The 20,998-nt window shown below is 45.1% G+C and overlaps 1 protein-coding gene across 6 annotated transcripts in view; it reads left to right on the top strand.

Moving 5' to 3' along the window:
* The window catches only part of KYAT1 (kynurenine aminotransferase 1), a 71,216-nt gene that overhangs the window by 21,951 nt on the left and 28,267 nt on the right, over positions 1–20,998 (top strand). For all 6 annotated transcript variants that reach the window (XM_069748187.1, XM_069748188.1, XM_069748190.1 and 3 more), the window contains 4 exons: positions 5,562–5,620; positions 6,628–6,778; positions 8,633–8,782; positions 19,079–19,165. In XM_069748187.1, the coding sequence (XP_069604288.1) occupies positions 5,562–5,620; positions 6,628–6,778; positions 8,633–8,782; positions 19,079–19,165 (447 nt within the window). The remainder of the gene's footprint in view (positions 1–5,561; positions 5,621–6,627; positions 6,779–8,632; positions 8,783–19,078; positions 19,166–20,998) is intronic.

Here is a 20,998-nt window from a genome sequence, read left to right on the forward strand (position 1 = left end):
GCGCTCAGCTCATCGCTCTACAGCGCTGGCCTGTTCTCGCCACCCTTGTGTGCGCCAGCCAATCAGCGTGTGAGGGTTCCTGTGCATGCTTTCCCTCCTATGAGAGCACTTGTCTTTTCTTCTTGCAGCATAGGCTTTCTAAGCCCTTCCCTTTCCTTGTCTCTTGCTCGACGATATTGCAGCTCCAACCGCAGACTCTGTCAATCCCGCAGGACCTGCCTTTTGTCCAACAGGCACACAGACCTTCTCCAAAGGAGAATCTGCTCCCAGGACCGCGTAGTCTCTGTACAGGCTGTTCTTTCCTTCTAGGCTTAGCCCTCTTCAGCAATCCCCCTCAGCCCCAGACTTCTACATATGCCTAGATGACCTAACCGAGGTATCCAAGTCCCTGGTGCAGGTCCTTAAAAGTTTACCTAACCTGTCAGCTACCACTAGTGCTCTGATTGTTTCTCCGGACGAATCGCAGGCACCCATTATCACCCTCGGCGTGGAAGGTCAAGGATGAGGTCCAAGAAGTGGACACACTACAGTTCCACATTTGGTTCCCCTTCTCCCTTCTTCCATGATGCCTTCAGTGTCCCTCTCCTCCTCCCTTAAGGTGGCCCCGGGGTCCGATCTTGATTGTCAGTCAGAATCTGAGCCCGACACGGACCAAACTTCCAAACTTCCAAACTCCAGGATATGGTCGACAGCCTCATATCTGTCATCAATCATACCCTGAATATTGAGTAGGAGTGCCCTTCACCCAATAACTGTCTAATTCAAAAAGGCAAAACGCCCTCCCCGGGTGTTTTCCAATCATGAGGAGTTTGAGGGAATCTTTACAAAGCATTGGTAACACCCGGAAAAACGCTTCCCAAGTAGGAAGCAGTTGTATATCTTATATCCTTTCGGTCCCGATCTAGTCAGCAAATGGGCAAAATCCCTGGCTGTGGACCCGACAGTCTCACGCCTTTCGGCTAATACTGTTATGTCATTTCCTGATGGCTGCTCTCTCAAGGACGCTACTGACATACAGATCGAGGACCTTGCCAAATCTGCCTTTGAGGATGCTGGCGCCTCTCTCTCTGTCTTACCTTCGCTTCCATATGGGTAACCAAGTCGGTTTCCGCCTGGGCAGAGCATTTTATCATCGGCCTCACCAGATGAACTGGCTGAGCTTGGGGACCAGATTGCCTAAGCAGGAAAATATCTACTTGTTGCGTCTCTTGATACCGCCAGCTGTTCCACCCCTGTTTCCACGAATACTGTAGTCACACGCAGAATCCTCTGGCTGAAGTCATGGAATGCAGACCTGGCATCCAAAAAGTTCCTTACCAATCTTTCAGGCATCAAGACTCTTTGGGTCTAAACTGGATCAGCTCATCTTGGCGCCAATGACGGTAAGAGTACCTCTCTTTCCCAGCCTAAGCCTAAACGTCCGTTCACGAGGAGACGTTCTCTTCAGTTTTGTCCCTTTCGTAATTTCTCTTCCTCTGAGACCTCTTCCAAGTGAGATTGGTCCTCAACGCGGCAAGAGAGAAGGAAGCCGTCCTTCAAGCTTGCCCCATCATGGCGCTCTAATATCCGCTCTGCCAAACACTCTGGTGCCCGATCCAATAGATTCTCTTATGCATGATGGACAACCCCAACCTGGGAATCCTCTCAGAGTAGGTGGCCGTCTTCTACTTTACTGGAACTCTTCGTTGTCGATGATGCCTGGGTCAGGGAAATCGTCACCACAGGATACAAGATAGAATTTTCTTCTCTCCCATGCAGATGTTTTTTCATGTCCCACCCTCCAAGGATCACATATCGGGTCCCTGGTTTCTTCCAAGCCATTGACTTTCTCCTCCATGCAAGGGTCGTCATACCCGTTCCCTCTCAGGAACACTTCTCTGGTTTCTATTCCAATCTTTTTGTGATCCTAAAGGACTGTTCAGTCCGTCCTGATTCTGTATCTCAAGCTACTAAACTGGCTGGTGTTCCTCCGTCATTTCTGTTTGGAATTCCTCCGCTTGGCAATTGCCTCTATGGAACTTGAGGAGTTCCTATGCTCGGCTTCCACATCCCGCTTTGCTTGGCACAGCAGAGGTTTCTCCGCTTCACGGTCCAGGGGGAGCACTTTCCGTTCACAGCTCTCACCTTCGGGACGGCCTCTGCTCCCAAAGTGTTCACGAAGGTTATTGCGGCTGTCATTGCCATTTTTCCTTCCAAGGGGATTGCAGTCATTCCCTAACTGGACAACCTCCTGATCAAGGGCCTATTTTTCTGAGACTGTTCAGAAAGTCTTCAGGTCACTCTGGACACTCTTTCCCATCTAGGAGGGGTAGTCAGCACAGCAAAATTGTCTCTTATCCCTGCCCAGTGCCTAGTTTTCTTTGGCATACTGTTTGATACCGCTTGTGCAAAAGTATTGCTTCAAGAGGAAAAGATTTCTGCAATCCACCTGGGGATTTGTGCTCTAAATCACTCATCCTCACGCTCTGTTCGACTCTAAATGAGAGTTCTAGGAAAGATGATTATTGCAATGGAAACCATCCCTTTCGCACAGTTCCACACCCAACCCCTACAGCTGGACCTCCTGTTAGTTTGGGACAAAAGGATCTCTTCTCTGGATCACCCCATACTTCTGCCTCTTTGAGTGAGGCAGTCTCTGGTGTGGTGGTCTCTCCCCTCCATTCGGCAGGGGAGATAATTTCTTCCTCTTCACTGGCAAGTTGTCACGACGGATGCCAGTCTCTTGGATGGGGGTTGGTCTTCCTTCATCACACAGACCAGGGTCACTGAAACTCTCAGGAAGCCTCCCTTCCCATCAACCTGGAGATCAGAGCTATCTACCTCTCTCTTGTCCACTGGCAGGACCTTCTAGCAGACCGACCAGTTCGCATTCAATCCGACTGTCGTGCAACGACCATGGCGTACATAAACCACCAGGGTGGGCCACACAACAAGTCCATCTTGTCAGACTTGTCAGATTCCAACTTGGGCCAAGTGGTACGTGCCAGCATTATCAGCTGTACATATTCCAGGCATGGACAACTGGCCCGCCCACTTCCTAAGCACTCAGGGTCAATTTCTATACTTTTGTCCACATCTTCCTCTGATCTCCAGACTTGTCAAGGAAATCAAGGCGGAAGGAGTTCGACTCATCCTAGTTGCCCCCAGATTGGCCCAGAAGAGCCTAGTATACAGATTTAATTTACTCGCGGATGTACCTTGAAAACTTTTAGACCGACCAGACCTACTCTCTCAGCATCCCCTCTTTCCCCAGAATTTTTGATCTCTCAATTTATTGGCATGGCCGTTGAGGCCGCAGTCCTGATGGAGGCAGGTTTCTCGTCGTAGGTCATACAGACCATGATCAGGGCAAGGAAACCTTTGTCCTCAAGCATTTATCACCGGATCTGGAAGGCCTTTTTTCGCTGGAGTGAGGATAGTTACACAGCACCAATGTCTTTTTCCATTCCTTCCATCCTGGTGTTCTTACAATCAGGGCTGGAATCCAGTTTGTCCCTTAATACTCTCAAGGGTCAGGTATCCATGCTCCCAGTCCTGTTTCAGGGGAATTTGGCCTCTTGTTCCCAGGTCAAGACCTTCATTCAGGGTGTTGACTGCCTAGCACCACCATATCGTCCCCCTCTGGACCCGTGGGACATTAACTTAGTCTTGTGCGTTTTTCAGGGATCCCCCTTCGAACCCATTCAGGACATTGCATCTTCTCTTCTCTTCTGGAAGGTGGCCTTTTTAGTTGCAATCACTTTTAGTAGACGAGTCTCAGAATAAGCATCTCTCTCTTGCCTCTCTCCTTTCCTTGTATTTCAACAGGACAAGGTGTTCTTGCGACCAGTTTCTACATTTCCTTCTTTAGGTAGTCTCCCTTTTTGACCCCAATGATTATATTGTCCTTCATTCTGCCCATCCCCTGTCCATCCCCTTGAAAAGTATCTCCACAAGCTGGATGCTCTTCCTCTCAAGGACCTTATCCTTCAGGCGTTCGGATGCCTTGTTTGTCATTCCTGAAGGTCGTCATAAGGGACTCCCTGCTTCCAAGTGTATTGTCCGCTGGATCAGTTCAACGATACTGGAGGCTTATCGAGTTAAGGATAGACCAAAGGCTTATTTCACCTGTGTGGTCGGGGCCTCCTAGGCTGTTTGCCACCAGGCCTCTGCAATCCGGGTTTGCAAGGCCACTACCTGGTCATCTCTTCATACTTTAGCAAGTTTATATAGGCTACATACCTACGCCTTGGCTGATGCCGACCTAGGTAGGAAGGTGTTGCAAGCGGTGGTTGCCTGTCATCCAACCTGATTTGAACACTACAGTCTGTTCCCTCCCTTGGGACTGATTTAGGACGTCCCATGGTTACCTGTGTAACCCAATGAAGCAATAAAAAGGATTTTTGGTACTCACCGTAAAATTTCTTTTGTGGAGTCTTCATTGGGGGAGACAGCACTCGCCCTTGTTTTTTTTGTGCCTGAATATAGTTATTTATTATAGCTTCTCCTACTGCTTTTTCAAGGCCCGTTTCGCACATCAGTTTTTTGCCATCGGTCGTAATCCATCGAATTTTGAAAAAAAGGGATCCGGCGACTGATGCCGCCGGATCCGTTTTTTCTCATAGATTTGTATTTCCGACGGATGGCCTCACATTTCATCCGTTGTCCAGCGGCCGGAGACAACGGACAAAGTAACGTTTTTTGTGTACGTCGAAAAATACTGACAGCGACGAATCCATCGCAATCTGTCGTTTGCTAGAATGGGAACCTATGGCGCCGGATCCGTCAAATTACGGAATCCGGCGACGGATTCCGTTTTTTTTTAAACTGAGCATGCTCCAATCCAATTAGCCAGATCTGCTAGTCAGATCTGTCCAAAAAAAGGATCCGTTGCATCAGTTTTTCACAATCTGCGACCAATCTATCGAGCCAACGGATTGTGACTGACGGCAAAAAAACTGATGTGTGAAAGGGGCCTAACTGACGAGCTTTGTGCCTTTCGGTGGGTGAACCCTGCTGAGGAGGAGCGAACTTTTTTTTTGCCTAGTGTCAGCAGCATACACCCATGGTTATGAAGGCTCAAAAAAAGGCTTTTTACCAACTTTTGGTGATCCATGCGTATATGCAGCACTTTGCCACTGAATTGCCATCACACACCATAAACATCGGTCCATACAATGACTTTCAATCTAGTATAAATTGAATAGAAGCGTGTATAACAGCTGTTTTGTAATCTACCATGTTATTAATTAACCCTCCTACAGAATTCTTTGCCCTCCGGGTCAGAGCAGGAGGTCACATAGGGCATCATTTCATAAGCTCCTGTGTCCCGTTAATGTACAGCGTCCATTCAAGCAGGCACAGCCTGCACGCTCTGGTGCACACATCTTGCACGCATCCTCTCTGCCAGAATGCACTCACATTCTTTAGCTGTCGCAAGGTCCAAAGTCCAGTGTCTGCTTTTCCTGCCCGGTTCCGTATGGAAAGGGTTGGGGGGTCGATCGTCTGATCACTGTACTTTACAAAGGAGGGGGATCCGGAGCTGCCGCTCACTACTCTATGCTTTTACCACCCAAATACAGGACAAGATGGCAAAAAAGATCCACGCCCGGAGACTGGAGGGAGTGGATGAAAATATCTGGTGAGTCGGACATATTGGCACGTGACCACTGCAACCGTCGCGAGAAGTAAAATCAATGATTGTCCACTCTGCCAGAATTTTGAAGGCTGCAGCCGATCAGTGTCTTAATTGGCTGCAGCGGTCATGTGACATTGTTTGTGTCTGGAGACTAGCAGGGGACACATGGCTAAAAGCAGAGGCGCAGCACTGGTCCAGGATGTAACTATAGAGGTTCTTTTTATTATTATTTATTTATGCAATGTTCTGTAGCCATTTATAAGGGGTAGTCCAGTCGTAGACAGGTTTCACTTTATAGCTCTAACGTTAATCAGAGTATTGCAGTCTGACTTTGCTGACTTCACATTGGTTAAAATAGACTTATAGGGGGTCCAGGACTTGTATATCAATGATCAATCTTTTGCCTAGGTAATCAAAATCAGACCAGTGGGGTTCCTCCATCTGTCACCCCCACTAATCAGCTGTATTTATTTCTGAAATAGTTCATCAATGTATAATTCCTGGAGAGCCCCTTTAAGGAGCAGCTGTCGCCTTTCCCAACAACTCCATACACAAGCACACTTGACCCAGCTGAGCGTGCATGTATTTAAATAGTGGAGAAAATGCTGCCAGATACCTCTGGTGGAGGTTTAATTACCAGTAGGATTGGGCTTTGTAGTTAAACTTGCCCAATTACACCAAAATGTACTTAAAAGTGGGGTTTGGATGAAGTGCAGGCAATGTGGGTGGTTGCCTAAGGTGCAAACATTTGATGAACACTTCTCTCTTCGGTGCAGAAGAAGGGAAATGGCAGGAGATTAATAGAACGTGTGAGGGGGCACTGTGTAAAGCCCAGGTATTGTTGCCTAGAGGCCTGTCCCGCCATTTTATAACCCCTATAGCCAGGGATAAGGGACTACTCGTAAAACAGTAGGAGGTTTTAGGGTATGTACACAGTCAGTAAACGCTGCGGATTGAACGCTGCGTACATCACGACTTTTCATGGATTTACCGCGCTGTGTCTCTTGCAGGGTGGAGTTCGTCAGCCTTGCAGATCAATATAAAACCGTGAACCTGGGACAAGGCTTCCCCGATTTTTCTCCTCCGAGTTATGTGAGAGAAGCGTTTTCCAAAGCCATAAAAAATGAGGGCACCTTACTGAACCAGTACACCAGAGCCTTTGTGAGTATGTCAGTCTGTATCAAGAAATGACATCATCTTGTCAGCAGCAGAGGAAAAACCTACAAAAACAAGGATCCCTAAAAAATAACCTTTATTAAAGCTAAATAAAAGAACTCTTTTCAACAACAATACAACGATGCAAAAAAAACACAAAATATGTACCTGTTGAACCCTAGGGGATCGCTATACTCCAAACTGCCTAACAGTGGGGGTAGGCACCCTAATTTACTGCGATAGCCGCCCCCACTCCTCGTTGGCTCACCCTCAAAAATCCCTAGAGGTCCCTAAAATGCAGGAATCCTGGTGAAACCTAGAAAAGTCCCTAATCGGGAAATAACTACCTGGCAGTGGAGGTAGGTACCCTAATTTGAAGCGGTAGGCGCCCCCACTCAGCGTCGGCTGACCCTAGGGTCCCTCAAAATTCCCTATATTAAGGATAGAGAATGCAAGAAAATGTCCCAATACACCCTAGCTCCCAGAAAAAAAGAATACAGTAATAGACAAACAAAAATAATATAATAATAATAAAGTCTCAATTATCACAGATGTAATGTAATGGAAAAGTTTTTATCAACAAATAATATGTCATACATGAGAAAAAGGAATTACCCCAGGACAGTAGATTTTAACTAAGAGTGCAAAATAAGCACAATGCAGTAAACCTAATATTGTCCGGGTAACCAGGATGTGATGCAGCTAATATTGTCCCAATAGTTCCATACAACGTTCCTAAATTAATAAATGACCACTAAAATAAACAAATGCAAAGTAAAGATTGTCTCCTAGATCAGCATAATGGAGTTCTTTCAAATATCTGTACTGCCAGTATAGGACACAATTATCCTTCCCAGCAAAAAGGAAATAGATATCCACCGATATTAATAATCCCAGATTAGATGTGGTATCTAATCCTGATACCCAAAAGACACAATTGTATGGAATCAAAAAACTAAATAAAGCGCTAAACAGCAAACATTCCAAACCATGCCCAGCAGGATATAATAGTTATAATATTGTCATATGGGACTTAAATTAGTAGATAACCACAGAGTTTAAAGTGCATGGTACAGTGCAAGTCATTTCCTATATCGGCATAGAGGGACTCCTCCAGCCGTCAGTACCACCAAAATAGGACACAATCATCCCTTTAAAACATAGCCAGCAATTTCAGTACTTATCTCTAAATTGTGGTGTATCATCCTGATATCCGGAAGGCACGATTGTATGGACTGAGCTGATGGATGAAGCGCTAATCAGCAGGCTCCCCAAAACAATGCCCAACGCGTTTCCCCCCCATAAGTATGACTGGAGTTCATCAGGGGTTCAGCAGTAATGAATGTGATAAGAGCTGTGGAAAAAGACTTACTATTCACCTTTTTATAAATGGTGCCACAAATAAGGCACAGCCATTATCCGCGTGAAGCTGCCAGAAGTAAGAGAGCTAGACGTGCCAAGTGAAGACCAGACTACCGGAAATGACATGGTAACAACCGGGACCAGCGTCGCCTATACAAGTGAAGCGCACAATGCGTTCCAGATGGAAAGGGCACATCAAAAATGGCGCATGCGCAGAAAGAGATATGCCAGAATAAGCGTACCTGATACACGTGAGAAGAACGCCAGTGTGTAGAGATGACATCAGTGTGTAGCAATGACATCATTCATGCCTCCAAGTGCCATAATAAATTAAGTTCTCTCTCTCTCTCTCTATATATATTGTACTATTTTTTTCTGGTACTGGTTAGGCAGCGGTTGAATGTGTCGGGGCAGTTATCTAGTAATAGGCGGTGTTTCCACTGTGTAACTCTTATCCTGTACTTCACCCCCATGCTCAACCATGTTCCTTCTCTGCAGGGACACCCTCCTTTGGTGAAGGCCCTCGCTCAGATGTTTGGACCACTGTTGGGACAGGAGCTGAATCCCATCACTAACGTCATGGTGTCTGTCGGTGCCTATGGCGCTCTTTTTTGTGCTTTTCAGGCTTTGGTGGATGAAGGAGATGAGGTATTACACTATATAGTATCGCCCGATAAATGATCATATATTAAAGATTGTTTCCCTCGGTTATATTATATAGTCTACATTTTAGAGTTAAAATTAAGTCTTTATGGTAAATATATTTTTTCAACTTGTTTGATAGTTTTTTCACATTTCCATATCACAATCTGTATAAAAAACATCTAAAATGTTGCAATTTTCATACTGACCATTAGGCCTCATACTACAGTAGACTCACATTCCTGATCTGTAGAGAACACTTCAGCAGTCTCATTATCATCACAGACATGATTATATTGAAAGGCAACACTTTTATATAGAGTAGATCCACCATTCACAGCTCACCTCCGCCTCCTGTACAATGATTCGTAGCACCTCTACATGCAGTAGATAACCCAGGATCCACCATTCACAATAGGTGATGTCACAGCTCACCTCCTCCTCCTGTACAATGACTGATAACACCTCTATATAGAATAGAATCATATAATGTTAGATTTGGATGGGACCTCCAGGGTCATCGTGTCCAACCCCCCTGCTCAATGCAGGATTCATTAAACCATCGCAGATCCAGCCTCTGTTTGAAGACTTCCATTGAAGGAGAACTCACCACCTCTCGTGGCAGCCTGTTCCACTCATTGATCACCCTCACTGTCAAAAAGTTTGTTCTAATATCTAATCTGTTTCTTCTCCCTTTCAGTTTCATTCCACTGCTTCTCGTGTTTCAATGTACAAATGAGAATAATGATGATCCATCTACACTGTGTCATCCCTTCAGATATTTGTAGACAGCTATTAAGTCTCCTCTTAGCCTTCTTTTTTGCAAGCTAAGCATACCCAGATCCTTTAACCATTCGTCGTAGGACATACTTTGCAGTCCGCTCACCATCCTGGTATCTCTTCTCCGAGCTTGCCCCAGTTTTTCAATGTCTTTTTAAAGTGGTGCCCAGAACTGGACACTATTCCAGATGAGGCCTGACCAAGGAAGAGTAGAGGGGGATAATTACTTCACGTGATCTACACTCAATGCCTCTCTAAATTCATCCCAGAACTGTGTTGGCCTTTTATGCTGCTGCATCACACTAATTGATTATGTGCAGTCTGTGATCTATTAGAATACACAGGTCTTTTTCACATGTGCTGTTGCTTAGTTCTATTACTCCCATTCTGTAGTTGTCATTTTCATTTTTCTTGCCCAGATGGAGAATCTTGCATTTCTCCCTGTTAAATACCATTCTATTAAGGTACCGTTACACTAAAGGACTTACCAACGATCACGACCAGCGATACGACCTGGCCGTGATCGTTGGTAAGTCGTCGTGTGGTCACTCTCTCCAGCGACCAACGATCAGGGGAAAGACTTCGGCATCGTTGAAACTGTCTTCAATGATGCCGAAGTCCCCGGGTAACCAGGGTAAATATCGGGTTACTAAGCGCAGGGCCGCGCTTAGGCTACGTTCACATTAACGTTTTGCGTGGTTGCGTCGGGCGCAGCAGCGGCGACGCATGCCTCATGCGCCCCTATATTTAACATGGGGGGCGCATGGACATGCGTTGTGCTTCGTTATGCGACGCATGCGTTTTTTTTGCCGCAAGCGTTGGGCGCAGAAAACGCAGCAAGTTGCATTTTTTTTGCGTCCAAGTTTCGGCAAAAAAGGACGCATGCGTCGCAAAACGCTGCGTTTTAGCGTGCGTTTTGTTGCGTTTTTGTTTGCGTTGTGCGGTGCGTCGCCGACGCAGCCCCGCACAACGCAAATGTGAACGTAGCCTTAGTAACCCGATATTTACCCTGGTTACCATTGTAAAAGTAAAAAAAACCAAAAAACAGTACATACTCACATTCCGATGTCTGTCATGTCCCCCGGCGTCAGCTTCCCGCACTGACTGTCAGCGCCGGCCGTAAAGCAGAGCACAGCGGTGATGTCACACACGCCGATCCAGCGATGACAGCAGGTGATCAGCGACCAAAAAAAGGTCCTGATCATTCCCCAGCGACCAACGATCTCCCAGCAGGGGCCTGATCGTTGGTCGCTGTCACACATAATGAGATCGTTAGCGGGATCGTTGCTACGTCACAAAAAGCGTGACGTTGCAACGATATCGTTAACGAAATCGTTATGTGTGACAGCGACCAACGATCAGGCCCCTGCTGGGAGATCGTTGGTAGCTGAGGAAAGTCCAGAACTTTATTTCGTCGCTGGACTCCCTGCTGACATTGCTGGATCGGCGTGTGTGACACCGATCCAGCGATGTCTTCACTGGTAACCAGGGTAAACATCGGGTAACTAAGCGCAGGGCCGCGCTTAGTAACCCGATGTTTACCCTGGTTACCATCCTAAAAGTAAAAAAAACAAACACTACATACTTACCTACCGCTGTCTGTCCCCGGCGCTCTGCTCTGCACTCCTCCTGTACTGGCTGTGAGCGTCGGTCAGCCGGAAAGCAGAGCGGTGACGTCACCGCTCTGCTTTCCGGCCGCTGTGCTCACAGTCAGTACAGGAGGAGTGCAGAGAAGCTGAGCGCCGGGGACAGACAGCGGTAGGTAAGTATGTAGTGGTTGTTTTTTTTACTTTTAGGATGGTAACCAGGGTAAACATCGGGTTACTAAGCGCGGCCCTGCGCTTAGTTACCCGATGTTTACCCTGGTTACCGGCATCGTTGGTCGCTGGAGAGCGGTCTGTGTGACAGCTCTCCAGCGACCAAACAGCGACGCTGCAGCGATCCGGATCGTTGTCGGTATCGCTGCAGCGTCGCTTAATGTGAAGGGGCCTAAAAGGTACCGTCACACTTAGCGACGCTGCAGCGATACCGACAACGATCCGGATCGCTGCAGCGTCGCTGTTTGGTCGCTGGAGAGCTGTCACACAGACCGCTCTCCAGCGACCAACGATGCCGGTAACCAGGGTAAACATCGGGTAACTGAGCGCAGGGCCGCGCTTAGTAACCCGATGTTTACCCTGGTTACCATCCTAAAAGTAAAAAAAACAAACACTACATACTTACCTACAGCCGTCTGTTCTCCAGCGCTGTGCTCTGCTCTCCTCCTGTACTGTCTGTGTGAGCACAGCGGCCGGAAAGCAGAGCGGTGACGTCACCGCTCTGCTTTCCGGCTGACCGACGCTCACAGCCAGTACAGGAGGAGTGCAGAGGACAGACGGCTGTAGGCAAGTATGAAGTGTTTGTTTTTTTTACTTTTAGGATGGTAACCAGGGTACACATCGGGTTACTAAGCGCGGCCCTGCGCTTAGTTACCCGATGTTTACCCTGGTTACCAGTGAAGACATCGCTGAATCGGTGTCACACACGCCGATTCAGCGATGTCTGCGGGGAGTCGCGACGAAATAAAGTTCTGGACTTTCTTCCCCGACCAGCGACAGCACAGCAGGGGCCTGATCGCTGCTGCCTGTCACACTGGACGATATCGCTAGTGAGGACGCTGCAACGTCACGGATCGCTAGCGATATCGTCTAGTGTGACGGTACCTTTAGTCGCTGCCCATTGTTCAAGCTTATCTAGATCCTTCTGAATCCTTTCTCTGTCTTCTCAAATGTTAGCTATTTCTCCTAGCTTTGCATTGTCTGCAAATTTGATCAGTTTACCTGCAGTTCCCTTATCTAGATCATTTATAAAAAGTTTGAACAACACTCTGGCCAGGACAGAGCCTTGTGGTACCCCACTTGAAACACCTTTCCAATTGGATTTGCAACCATTTATGACCACTCTTTGAGTGTGATCACTAAGCCAGTTATGAATCCGCCTAACCGTAGCCTTGTTAATCCCATACTTGGTCATTTTTTTAATAAGGTTAGTATGAGATACTTTATCAAATGCTGTGCTGAAGTCGAAATATACTATATCTACCACATTTCCCTGATCCACCCAGTCAATGATTCCATCATAGTAGGAACTTAGATTAGTCTGGCATGACTTGTTTGCTACAAACCCATCCCATCGGGCTCTGCCTGCTACAGTGACAGTGAGTGACACATTAGCCAATGATGGGACAGTAGTAGTCCCATCATCCGGCTAATGTGTTGAATGTAAAAAAAAAAAAACACATACACACATATACAGTACATACATACATACAACATACATTACACACATACAACAGAACATACACCATGCAACATGCACCATACATCATGTGACATGCGACATGTACCATGCGACATGCACCATGTGACATGCACCATGCGACATACACATATGACATGCACCATGTGACATGCACCATGCGACATGTGACATGCACCATGCAACATACGACATGCAATATACGACATGCAACATACAACATGCACCATGCCACATACAGTACATACATACAGTGCATACATACAACATACATACAGACATACAGTACATAAAACATAGAGTACATACTCACCATCACTTGTCACTTTGTTCCCCGAAGCCAGTGTCACCTGTAAAAAAAAATAACAAACAATATACTCCCTGATCCACAGAAATCCAATTAAAACGAGTGTCCCTCGACGGATCTCCCGTGGAGAGCAGCAGCATCAGCTGACGCGACTGCTCTCCAGGGGCTCCAGGAATACAATGATGGAAGGTATCCTTCCACAATGTATTCCCCACAATGTATTCCTACACCCCTGTGAGAAAATAGTCCCTAGTCTCACTTCTGGCAGTGCTGTGTGAGAAAGTTCCCACGCAGCAATGCCATAAAGTGAGACCCTGAACTGAGGTAACCTCAGTTATACACTGCAGGAGCCATTGTCTCCTGTCAGTGTGTCACTGGAGGTCCTATAGAGCAGTGACATCACCCAATGTCACTGTTCTATAGGGGAGATCGTCGTGGGACACTCGTTATTAATTTGACTATGGCGGACAGGTAGTATACGGTTTATTATTTTATGTTTTTTTGCAGGCGCTGAAGTATGGTAAGTATGGTTAAATTAAGAATATTAAAATACTTTTTTCTGGTTGTGTCTTTTTTTTTTTTTTTTTTTTTACTCTTTCACTACTATAGGATCAATAATGGATAGGCGTCATATTGACGCCTCGCCATTATTAGCCCGGCTTAATCTCCCCTTACAATAGCAATGTGACATTAACCCCTTATTACCCCATATCCTACCGCTACACGGGAGTGTGAAGAGAGAGGCTAAGTGCCGGAATTGGCGCATCTCACAGATGCGCCATTTCTGGGGCAGCTGCGGGCTGGTATTTGTAGCCAGGGGGGGGCGCAATATCCATGGCCCCTCTCTAGGCTATGAATATCAGCCCACAGCTGTCTGCGTAGCCTTTCTGGCTATAAAATATAGGGGGACCCCACATCATTTTTTGGGTGGGGTCCCCCTATTTTAATAGCCAGTAAAGGCTACGCAGACAGCTGCGGGCTGATATTCATAGCCTCGGAGGGGCCATGGGTATTACCCCATTCCCAGGCTACAAATATTGGCCGTCAGCTTTCCCCCTCTGGCGCAGAAAATTGCGTGGGAGCCTCTTTTACATTTGTCCAACCCACACTCAATTACACACACAGATAGATGATAGATTATATGGATAGACAGATCTACATATAGATAGATCTATAGATGCATACATCTATCTATTCATATATCTATCTATAGATATATCTGGATAGATATATCTATTTATAGATGTATGGATAGTGTAGTGTGCGTGTCCACTGTCCGGATTACATCCGAATTAGCTGCAGATTGCATACTGCGTACTTGTAGTCCCATCGGATGATGCCTGCACACACACCCCAAAAGACCCCCGCACAACACCGCACACACCCAAACAGCCAGGCGCACAGTCGCGCACATACCCGAACTGTCGCCCGCACACCCAAACTGTCGCCCGCACACCCAAACTGTCGCCCGCACAGCGCCGCACACAGTCACCGCCCACACACTTCCCTCCTTCCGAACTGCAGCATTTCGCGGACCCACATCCGCAGCAAAACTGCAGATCTTTTTTACATCTGCGGTTTTGCTGCAGATGTGCCCAACTCAATGAAAGTCTAAGGGTGCAGAAACCCTGCAGTTCGGCACAAAAGAAGTGACATGCTGCGGAAAAAAAAGCTGCATTTCGGTGCGGCTTTTTCCGCAGCATGTGCACAACAAGTCTGCGGCTCCCATAGACTTAAATTGCTTGTGAACTACACTGCGGATTTGATGCAATTCCGTGTGGCAAAAAACACTGCGGAACTGCAATCAAATCCGCAACGTGTGCACAGAGCCTAAGGCTGGGTTCACATTGCGTTAATAGCAGCCCGTTAAACACATACGTTAACGGGCTGCTGTTAACACAAGTGCCGGTATGGCAGCCCGCTAGCGCAGATAGAGCATCTGCTAGCTCTATCTGCGCTAGCAGTGACGGACCCGGAAACGCTGCAGCCCGCGTCTCGGGGTCCGTCACTCAATGACGGCACATGGCTAGCGCATGCCCATTGTGGGCGTGCGCTAGCGATGCGTCCGACATTGCATTCAATGGCGGCGTTAACGGACTACGTTACACCACGTTATGCCGCGGTGTAACGTAGTCCGTCTAACGACGCCAGGAACGCAATGTGAACCTAGCCTTAGCATTTAGTGAGCCTAGCAAAAAAAAAAAAAGTGTGGGATTGCACTTTTTTTGCAATTTCATCGCACTTTGAATTTTTTTCACATTTTCTGTTACACGACATGGTAAAACCAATGATGTCGTTCAAAAGTAGAACTTGTCCCGCAAAAGGTAAGCCCTCACATTGCCATATTGACGGAAAAATTATGGCTCTGGAAAGAAGGGGAGCGATAAACGAAAAAAGCTCCAGGGGTGAAGGGATAAAGAAACATGAATATGGAAATAGACATAGATACATATTATCTATCTATCTATCTATCTATCTATCTATCTATCTATCTATCATGGAGTGTGGGTTGGACAAATGTAAAAGAGGAGGTTGGACAGAAATTACATCACAAATCTTTTTGAAGATAGAGGAGGGAGGTGTTTGGGTGTGTTTTGGAGGGGGTGTGGTGGTTTCGGCTTAGTGGCCAGTACAATGCATCATTGAACTTGTAGTATTAGAGCACAATAACTCAGGAGAAAGGAAGTTGTCGATTAACCCCATGAGAGCTGGATCCAGCACTGAAGATGTGCTGCTACAGCATGATAAAAGGTAATATTGCTAAAATAAACACAGTGGATGTTTTCAGTGCCACATAATAGCAAGATTTATGAATAAAAAATTATTGTAGTGGACAACTTCTTTAATTTAAATGAGCTAAGTGTTCCCTCACCATCTGTCTATTTATAGATAGTGTGGATTATTTTATTACTTTGATAGCACCATGAAGATTACATTTGCTTTCTTGGAGAACACATATGCACAGTAGATAACACAAGAGCCACCATTCACAATAGGTGATGTCACAGCTCACCTCCTCCTACTGTACAATGACAGATAACACCTCTATATACAGTAGATAACACAGGATCCACCATTCACAATAGGTGATGTCACAGCTCACCTCCTCCTCCTGTACAATGACTGATAACATATCTATATACAGCAGATAACACAGGATCTACCATTCACAATAGGTGATATCACAGCTCACCTCCTCCTTCTGTACAATGACTGATAACACCTCTATATACAGTAGATAACACAGGATCCACCATTCACAATAGGTGATGCCACAGCTCACCTCCTCCTGTCCAATGACTGACAACACCTCTATATACAGCTGATATGGACTTTTCAAAAGCTTTTGATTTGATGCCACACAAAAGGTTGATACATAAAATGAGAATAATGGGTATAGGGGAAAATATGTGTAAGTGACTGTTTCACTTATTCATTCTCGTCTGGACTATTGTAACTCTCTACTAATCGGCCTCCCTCTTACCAAACTCTCCCTGCTCCAATCTGTCCTGAATGCTGCAGCCAGGATCATATTCCTCACCAACCGTTACACCGATGCCTCTACCCTGTGCCAGTCATTACACTGGCTACCCATCCACTCCAGAATCCAGTACAAAACTACTACCCTCATCCACAAAGCACTCCATGGCTTAGCACCACCCTACATCTCCTCCCTGGTATCAGGCTACCACCCTACCCGTGCCCTTCGCTCCGCTAATGACCTCAGGTTAGCATCCTCAATAATCAGAACCTCCCACTCCCGTCTCCAAGACTTTACACGTGCTGCGCCGATTCTTTGGAATGCACTACCTAGGTTAATAAGATTAATCCCCAATCCCCACAGTTTTAAGCGTGCCCTAAAAACTCATTTGTTCAGACTGGCCTACCGCCTCAATGCATTAACCTAACGATCCCTGTGTGGCCTATTTATAATAAAAAAAAAAAAAAAAAAAAAAAAAAAGGTTCCTCGCATCATGTTCTCATACACTTTATGCAGTTAATAGCCCTCTGTGTCTGTACTGCTACATACTTAGGCAGGTAACTGGTTCATGCAGCTTTACATGAACACCTGAGCCTTACACTATAGCTGGTCCGAATAACTAAAGCAATTGTTACCATCCACCTCTCGTGTCTCCCCTTTTCCTCATAGTTTGTAAGCTTGCGAGCAGGGCCCTCACTCCTCTTGGTATCTATTTTGAACTGTGATTTCTGTTATGCTGTAATGTCTATTGTCTGTACAAGTCCCCTCTATAATTTGTAAAGCGCTGCGGAATATGTTGGCGCTATATAAATAAAAATTATTATTATTATTATAAGAGCTGGCTCAGGGATAGGAAACAAAGGGTGGTTATTAATGGAGCACACTCGGACTGGGTCGCGGTTAGCAGTGGGGTACCACAGGGGTCAGTATTGGGCCCTCTTCTTTTTAACATATTTATTAATGACCTTGTAGGGGGCATTCAGAGCAGAATTTCAGTATTTGCAGATGACACTAAACTCTGCAGGGTAATCAATACAGAGGAGGACAATTTTATATTACAGGATGATTTATGTAAACTAGAAGCTTGGGCTGATAAATGGCAAATGAGCTTTAATGGGGATAAATGTAAGGTCATGCACTTGGGTAGAAGTAATAAGATGTATAACTATGCGCTTAATTCTAAAACTCTGGGCAAAACAGTCATTGAAAAAGACCTGGGTGTATGGGTGGATGACAAACTCATGTTCAGTGGCCAGTGTCAGGCAGCTGCTACAAAGGCAAATAAAATAATGGGATGCATTAAAAGAGGCATAGATGCTCATGAGGAGAACATAATTTTACCTCTATACAAGTCACTAGTTCGACCACACTTAGAATACTGTGCACAGTTCTGGTCTCCGGTGTATAAGAAAGACATAGCTGAACTAGAGCGGGTGCAGAGAAGAGCGACCAAGGTTATTAGAGGACTGGGGGATCTGCAATACCAGATAGGTTATTACACTTGGGGCTATTTAGTTTGGAAAAACGAAGACTAAGGGGTGATCTTATGTTAATGTATAAATATGAGGGGACAGTACAAAGACCTTTCTGATTATCTTGTTAATCATAGACCTGAGACAGGGACAAGGGGGCATCCTCTACGTCTGGAAGAAAGAAGGTTTAAGCATAATAACAGATGCGGGTTCTTTACTGTAAGAGCAGTGAGACTATGGAACTCTCTGCCGTATGATGTTGTAATGAGTGATTCATTACTTAAATTTAAGAGGGGATTGGATACCTTTCTGGAAAAGTATAATGTTACAGGGTATATACACTAGATTCCTTGATAGGGCGTTGATCCAGGGAACTAGTCTGATTGCCGTATGTGGAGTCGGGAAGGAATTTTTTTCCCCAAAGTGGAGCTTACTATTTGCCACATGGGGCTTTTTTGCCTTCCTCTGGATCAACATGTTAGGGCATGTTAGGTTAGGCTATGGGTTGAGCAAGATGGTCTTAAAGTCTTCCTTCAACCTTAATAACTATGTTACTATGATAACACAGGATCCACCATTCACAATAGGTGATATCACAGCTCAAACCCTCCTCCTGTACAATGACTGATAGCACCTCTATATACAGTAGATAATGCAGGATCCACAATAGGTGATGTCACAGCTCACCTTCTCCTCCTGTACAATGACTGATAACACCTCTATATACAGTAGATAAAACAGGATCCACCATTCACAATAGGTTCTATCACAGCTCACCTCCTCCTCCTGTACAATGACTAATAACACTGGATCAACCATTCACAATAAGAGATGTCAAAGCTATTCTTTTCTGATGGTAGATTCTTCCCTTCAAAGATGTTTTCAATCCTGCACAAGTCATACTTTCCGATGTCTTGTGTCTTGGCTCAAAAGATTTGAGAACATCTGTTATCATCTTATTTCAGGTCATTATCATTGAGCCGTTCTTCGACAGCTATGAACCGATGACATTAATGGCCGGTGGACGATGCGTGTTTATTCCCCTGAGACCTGTAAGTGGCTTCATATCATATAGTGTCTTGCACACATTATAAGGGATGTTATATAGGGGAATATTGTTCCATATGTGACAGTGGTGCCAACAGAAGAACGGATGTTACCTTAGTCGCTATGGGGTTAATTTATTTAAAGCAATAGCATCATCATTAAAAACTGAGTAAGTTTTCTTAAATTATCTGGTTGAGATATTAACGTCTTCCTGGCTTGTGATATACATGTACATGCAGTTTGAGAGCAGGTTTCTGTCTGCTGTTTAACCCCTTAAATGTTGGTATCAATCTCTGACCACTGCATTTAAGCGGTGCCGTGCCAGTGGTGTCCAAGGTGTTTGAGGAGTGCCAGTGTATTACCGCGGCACCCAGGGGACCTACTGAAGGCCTCTGTCGTTCACACCTTGCTACTCTTTATTTTGTGGCTGTTCTTCATATTAGATGAATGTGCTCTTTACTATATACTAAAATTCAAAAGCCTCATAAGATAACAAAAAAAAGCGAAAATTAGTTTAAAAAGTTTATAACCTTAATACCCCGCTGCTGGAAGCAGACGAATACCCCTTCAAGATGCGAGCTTGTGGCAGAATTGAACCACCTCTTTAGAATGGAGCAACTGGTTAGTCAGGACACCGGGACTTTGGACAAGGTCCTAGACATATGGGCCCCTTGGATAATGTTTAGGGAGTCCGCAGGACTGACCGTATGGCTCAGTGGAGTCTCTGACTCGAATCATTAATTTTTTCGGGTATGGCCCCTTGGGCTGTGAATTAATATGCATTAATATCGACTCCAGGTTGAGTTGGATGGGATAGCGGAGACCGGTGCCCCCCCACCCTCGCCCCTCTTGTCTCTTCTTTTCTCTCTGTCTCTCCCCACTTTCTTCTCTTTGTCCGTTAATTGTTGTATTGGTTACAAAGGTGTTTTGGCTATGATTAGGAAATTAGGAATTAATTTGGATAACCTACTCCGACAATATATCTGAGCCTGGCTGTTAATCTGGGTTCCGGAGATATGGATCCATACTGGGACTATGACTATAAATATATTTCTTCGCCATTGGTAACAACCTAATACACGGTTGAGAGGTGGGTGTCCTTGGGTGCCCACTCCAGAATTAACCCACTGATTTTTGGTTCTCTTTAAAGTGTTACTAGAATAGCCCTTTTTTCCATAAGAAGACAACGGAGTCATAGTATGGGACTATAGGATAATGTTTATTGCATTTTCTTTTGGTTACAATGTTAACAATCCAAATGTCATTTCAAGTTGTATCAATTTGCTATTATCTCACTCCAATGGTTTTTGTAAAAGTGACTTCATTTAATAAACTTGATTTACACAAAAAAAAAAAAGTTTATAACCTATTTAAACCGTTTAAAAACCCATGAGCTGAATTATACGCAAGCCCCCATAATGTCAGACATAGCTGTTTTCTGGTCACCCTACCACCCTAGAAAAATACAATAAAAACGTATACAAATGTCATATGTATAGCTACATCTACATGTTGCTCTTGAAACATCAGTGTGCCCTGTAAAAAAATAAATAACAAACAAAAAAAAAAAAAACAGAAAAATAAGAGTTACAGATTTCAGAAAATGTTGACCAAAATAAATATTTTTTTTTTGACTGGTAAGCATAGATATCACATAGATATACAGTCATGGCCAAAAGTTTTGGCAGGCACCCTTGAAATTGTTCTGGAAAATTAAGTATTTCTCCAAGAAAATTATTGCAAAAACACATTTTGTTATACACACGTACATTTTTTTTGTGTGTATCAGGAACTGCTCAAAAACAGAGGAAAAAGGCAAATTTGATATCATTGCAAAC

Source organism: Ranitomeya imitator, chromosome 2 (assembly GCF_032444005.1).
Source record: "Ranitomeya imitator isolate aRanImi1 chromosome 2, aRanImi1.pri, whole genome shotgun sequence".
In the NCBI taxonomy this organism is placed as follows: domain Eukaryota; kingdom Metazoa; phylum Chordata; class Amphibia; order Anura; family Dendrobatidae; genus Ranitomeya; species Ranitomeya imitator.